Below are 5,856 nucleotides of genomic sequence, written 5' to 3' on the forward strand. Positions count from 1 at the left end.
AAGAGGAGACAGAGAGAGAGAGACAAAAGAGAGAGAGAAACAGAGAGGCAGAGAGAGAGGGGAGAGAGACAGACAGAGACAGAAGACAGAGAGAGACAGAGACAGAGAGACAAATAGACCAGGGGAGGGGCAGACTTTGGGAATATGCACAATTAGAAAACAGGACATGAATGATGATCCAACAAGAGAGGGAGTGTTCAGAGAGGAAGAAGAAGAACAAGAAGAGAAGAATGAGGACTGAGAAAAGCCTTATCAGATTTGGCCAATAATTAGGAAATCATTTGTTATTAACATATATGGCAGAGTCACAGAATCTCAGAGTTGGCAGTAACCCAGGAACCTCCAGTATAAGCCAGATCTGAAGAAGATCCTGTATTAAAAGTCCCAAGCAGTGTTGATCCCACCTCTGTCAAGAAAAAAAAATCTTTTCCAACTTTTGACAGAGGAAATGAACTAGAGATGGAGAATGGGGAGAAAGAGGCATTCTTACACATGGCCAGTGTGTTGATTAGTTTTGCTGAATTGTTTGTGTTTGTTACAAGGAAGACTTCTACTGGTGAATAGTGTCACATGTGCAAAAACCTCATGGACAAGACATTTTTAAACTTATAGAAAAAGCTAGGGTATGGTGGTGAATGCCTTCAGTCCCTGGCTGGTGGGTCACTTAAACTTGGAACTTCAGTGAAGCTAAAGCATTGTGTGACACCTGTATGGGGAGGCCCTGGGAGAAGGGAGCCCCTGATTGCCCTTGGCCAGCTCAGATCAGAAATGGAGCAGGTCAAGGCTTTGGTGCTGATCAGCAGAAAGGGTCTGGTCATGAGCGGCCTTAAATAGAGGCTTGGACCAGCCTCTGTGAGCATTTTGGTAAAAATAAGACTTTGTATTTGTATTCTTAGTGCCTAGCACATAGGAGATGTTCAGTAAATGTTTATTGATTGATTGATGGGGAAGAATGGAAAGAGTGGCATGCAGCCATGAGGAGCCAGTTGAGATGAAATAACAAATGTGTCTGGATGTGTTATTTCCAGGAGATTAAGCACTAATGTTCTCAGGAAGTCACTGGAGGCATATGTTTTCAGATGGGGCAGAGATCAAGGAAGGCTCCACAGAGGCAACCCTTGAACTGAGCCGAGGAAGGTTAGGTCACGGTACAGTCAGGGTGAGGTGTATTCTAGGGTTTGACAGGACCAGGGCTGGCACCAAAGTGATCAGTGATATTGGCACTTCCTGTGAACTGTTGGGGGCTCGATTCCTACGGCTTCCAAGGAATAAGATTATCATCAGTCCAAGTCCCCAAATGATCACCTGCTCTATTTCTGGTGGGGGAGGGAGGAGCACCAGCAGATGCCAGAGAGCTAGAACTCTCCATCACTATTCTATCACTGCTCAGTGCCAGGATTGGCTCCCAAATTATCTAGTTTTCTCCCCCACCTTTGACCCATGTGATCTATAGTATAATCCTTTAGCAACATTTTTTTTCCTGTTTACCTCTCCTTTAATCCTTGCCCAAATGTTCTTCGCCACATTTTGCCCCCCCCATTGGATTCCTGAATTCCTCACATGAGTAAAATAGTAATACACAATGCCACCCACTCTCTTTTTGAAACTATTCTGCTTTCTTTTGAATAAGGTTAATATACGCATATTAACTATGTTAACTATTATTAACTATATGTTAACTATATTATGTAACTATATGTTAACTATATTAAGCTAGGTGGCACAATGTATACGAGTCAGGAGGACTCCTCTTCCTGGATTCAAATCTGGCCACAGACACTTAATAGCTGTGCAATCTTGGGCAAGTCAGTCACTTAAGTCAGTTTCCTCATTTGTAAAGTGAGCTGGAGAAGGAAATGGCAATTTCCTCCAGTATCTTCGCCAAGAAAAGCCCAGATCAGGTTTAAAAGAGTCAGACAAGACTGGAATAACTGAACAACAAGCAACAAACAGTACGTGTGGGGCCATATTCCAACTGATGTCTCGTCTTACCACATCTCAGCGATCTGAGAAGTCAAACAGACCTCCCTGAACCACCACTGTGCTCAGCGGATTAGCCCCTTCTTTGGTGTATTTCTCATAGAGATGTAGAAGACCAGGGGTTTTGGTGGTGGCTCTTTCCTTGGGATAGTGTTTTCTGCCTTCCTTGGCCTCTCTTCTAGCTTCCTTTGTCATCCCTCTTGCTCTCTACGGTATCAGGTTCAGCAGGTAAATAAGGGTGCTTTTTGTCCACTTTCTCCCTTTTTCATTTAGATCACATTATGGAGTCCAGGCAAATCCTTTCTTGGTCCTTGTCAGGCACACTTCCTCTGTGGTTCTTTATTCCCATATTTCAGTCCCTGGTTCCCAAACCCACAAACCTTTCCCAGGCTCCACTTTCTTAGCATGCTGGTTCTCTCTTCCAATTTGCTTCTCTTTAACAATAGTGATGAAAACTCCACCCATGCCCCCCTGGGGTCTGGACTTTTGTGAATCTATTATCATTAGCAGGTCTTTTTAGATTTTTCATTACAGGATTATCTGTACCCATGTGAATAATCACCAGTAAATGACTCATGGGTTCAAGATTTGAAAGCCCTGGATGTGTTACATTATGCCTTTGATGCCCCGGCCCCAGGAGGAGGTGAGGTCAATAAATAAGACCCCCTGGCACCCTCAGCAGAGTCCTCTCCTGGCCCCAATCAGCTCTTCTTCCTCTGACCATCCCCACATGCCCTTGCTCCACAGAGAGTCCAAGAGACTGAGCCATTCAGGTCCATATACTGCCCATGCCAGGGAACTCTAAGAAAATTCTGACTTTTGAGTAAGGATACGCAGTGGCTAGGAAATCAGGGCCTCCTGGAACAAGAGGTGCCTGTACTGGACAGCTCTAAAAATAGCACTGGCAGCAGCATCACTATAGTACTTTCCAGTTACTGAGCACTTGACCTGATAATCTCATTTTATCCTCATAAAAGCCCTGTGGTATTACCAACTACCAGTGTTCATAATTCAGAAATAGGGGAATAGATGTTCGAGAGGTTATATGAATAGCCTGGGGTAAGGTCAGAGATGGGGTTCAATCTCTGGTCTGTGAAATAGAGCAAAGCTCATTAGCATGGAGAGAATGGCATAAAGAATTTTGGCCTCAGCATCTCTCCAATTGCTCAGTTTACTAGCTTCTGATTGCTACCCACTTTTAGGATCTCTCTCTAGCAGCCCCTTGTCTTGATATCTTAGCCACAAGTGGCTTCCTTGAACTCTCACCTAAGGCTCTGCTCTCCCACTGTTTCTTCCCTCTCCAGGGCTATGGGAAGTAGGAGAGACTTAGTTTAGCATTTAAGGCCCTTGACAACTTTACACTCTGTGATGTAATGACAAGGAAAGGCAACTTCCCAAGGTTCAGAATACCAGCATAGGCGCTCTCCATTTTATTCAGTGACAAACCAAGAACAGAGAAGGTCAAAACATGACATCATTCAAAATACAGCATTTACTAAATGTGATTAAATAATCTCCAAGGACTACCCCACCCCAGGACCTTCCAATCATTCAATCAATTACAAAGTCCCTGTTCTAAATACTACTCCACCCCTAGGCTGTACCTTCATTTAGTCCACCACAAAGCCCCTCTTCTCAAATGGAGATTAGTTTCCAAACATAAGTAAAGTACCTTCATTTGTCAATCACAGAGCACAATAAGGTCAAAAGTTCCCCACCCCTGGATCACAATTGAATCTACCCCAGAGTTACATCAAGTTTAAGCACAGCACTTAATACCCAAATGGAGGTCTTTTCTTCATCTTGACAGGAGGCAAGTTCTCAGCAATCTTAGTTCCTGGGGAGACAAGGCTTAGCAAGGCCACAAGATACATTGCCAGTCTCTTCATTAATTCATCCTCTGTCTGCAGAACAGTCCTAGAACCCCTGAAAACATTAGCAAAACCCTCTCTCAGGATTTCTGTAAACATACAACAAGAAAATCCTTCTTCAGGGCTTCTGAACCAACAGAAAGGTTCCCAGACCCCTGCAACAACAGCACTGTCCTTCACCAGTGGACAGTATTCACTCTCTGTCTGCAGGACAGTCTCAGGGCTTCTTAACCAAAAGCCAGGTTCCAGGACTTCTTCAACAACAGCACTGTCTTTCACCAGTGGACAAATCTGGCAAAACAACATCAAAACAGACAAAGTACCAGCAAAACAGCCATGTCTCCTCAGTCCTTGGCAGCTCAGGGGGCAGGTCTCAAAAGTCCAGGGCAATTCAAAGTGGCTCCCAGCAATTCTCTCAATCTCTCTCTGCCTCCACGAGGTGCTGCTTCCAAAAAGTTCTTCTGCCTCTCCCTTGTCTCTCCAAATCTACATCACCAGCTCCTCCCAGTTCAGGACTTTCTTTTCACATCAACAAGTCCATCCCACAGGTGGGATTAACAAGCTCTGGGTTTTAACACAATCAATTTGAAAACCAAGCCAATACAGGGGAATCTTTAATTGCCATTACTATCACACACTCCCAACGTGTGTGTCATGGCTGTCTCCACTCATTCTCTGCTCCCACCATACCAGATTTCTTGCTGCCTATCTCCATGTCCAGTTCATTCTTGCTGCTATGGCTTTACTCAGTTCCTCTCTCATGGAGGGTCCTTTTTTGTCCTCTTCACCTCTTCTAATATCGTCAGTCTCAAGATCCAGCTTAAGACCCACCTCCTCCAGTATGGCCTAGTAGATAATGCATCAGAGCTGGCATCAGGAGGAACTGGGTTCAAATTTTGACACGCTAGCAGCCATTATCTGCCATCCACTAAAGACACAATGGGGGTTTTCTGAGACATTCTCGATGCTCCCTCACCCCTACTTCCCTGACTTCAATTTCCAGCCCTATTATTAACTTATTCTCCCTCTAACTTCCAAATTCAGAGCACACTTCAGCTTTATAGCCCCTCATCTAAACTGGTCCTGTCACAAGCCTGTCTTTGAACTAGACATTGAATCTAGGCTGCCCTAAGATTCTCTTGGTCCCAAATCCAGCCTATCTCACTCTCCTTTACCTCAGCCCTCTTTGCCTGGGATTTTGCCTTCTCTCTAAAGCAACCTATCCCAGTTTCCTTCTCCATTCAGCTCTAGAATTCAAGGAATATCAGGTCCCAGAACAATGTTTGGGAAAATTTTATTTCTCTTGAATAAGATGAGGAAAAGAAAACCCTCTCCTACATAATCCGTTTATCCCTTTCCTCTTCTCCTCTTTCTTTTCTCTGACCTGCCTCCCCACATCTTCCCCTTTGATTTTTATCTTGCCTATTCCTCTGCCCAGTATTCCTTCCCCTCACTTTTCCCTCATCTCTTTTCTCTCTCCTCCCCCACCTCTTTTCCTTTTATTCTTCTCTTGCCTCTTTTTCCTCCCAACTTTTCTCCCCCTCACTCTTCCTCCAACCTCTCCTCCATTTCTTCTACCATTTCTTACTCACCTCTCTCCCATTCCTCAAATCTCTTCCATTTGTCCTTCATTTGTCATCGTGATTTCTTAATCTCGAGTGTAAGCTGAAAGGACTGACATTCTGACACCATATGGATGGGGATGTTCCCAAAGTCAATGGAATCCTTGTCCTTCCTTCTACACAGCTCCACCATGATTGTAACTATTAACTTTTCTCCCATTCTTCTTCCCAATAATCAGATCAAAGAGGGAGAAGGCCTGGACAAGATGATGTCATGGGCTGACACTTACCCCTCTGCCCACCCTCTATGGTTTGGAAGATTTATTGGTTTTCTGAACATCTATGACCCTGACTATGCCAAGGCTGTGTATAGCCGAGGAGGTGAGGGAGCTACTGATCTCAGCCTCCTATTGGTTACTGTCTATGTGGGGGAAATGGGGACT

The 5,856-nt window shown here is 44.5% G+C and overlaps 1 protein-coding gene across 1 annotated transcript in view; it reads left to right on the forward strand.

The window, feature by feature from the left end:
- The window catches only part of LOC138165369 (cytochrome P450 4B1-like), a 31,542-nt gene that overhangs the window by 9,797 nt on the left and 15,889 nt on the right, over nt 1-5,856 (forward strand). Inside the window, exon 2 of the mRNA XM_069093632.1 lies at nt 5,653-5,794. Coding sequence (XP_068949733.1) covers nt 5,653-5,794 — 142 coding nt within the window. The remainder of the gene's footprint in view (nt 1-5,652; nt 5,795-5,856) is intronic.

Source organism: Petaurus breviceps, unplaced genomic scaffold (assembly GCF_028583685.1).
Source record: "Petaurus breviceps papuanus isolate PSGF00001 unplaced genomic scaffold, PetGlider_PUasm1.0 208, whole genome shotgun sequence".
NCBI lineage: Eukaryota > Metazoa > Chordata > Mammalia > Diprotodontia > Petauridae > Petaurus > Petaurus breviceps.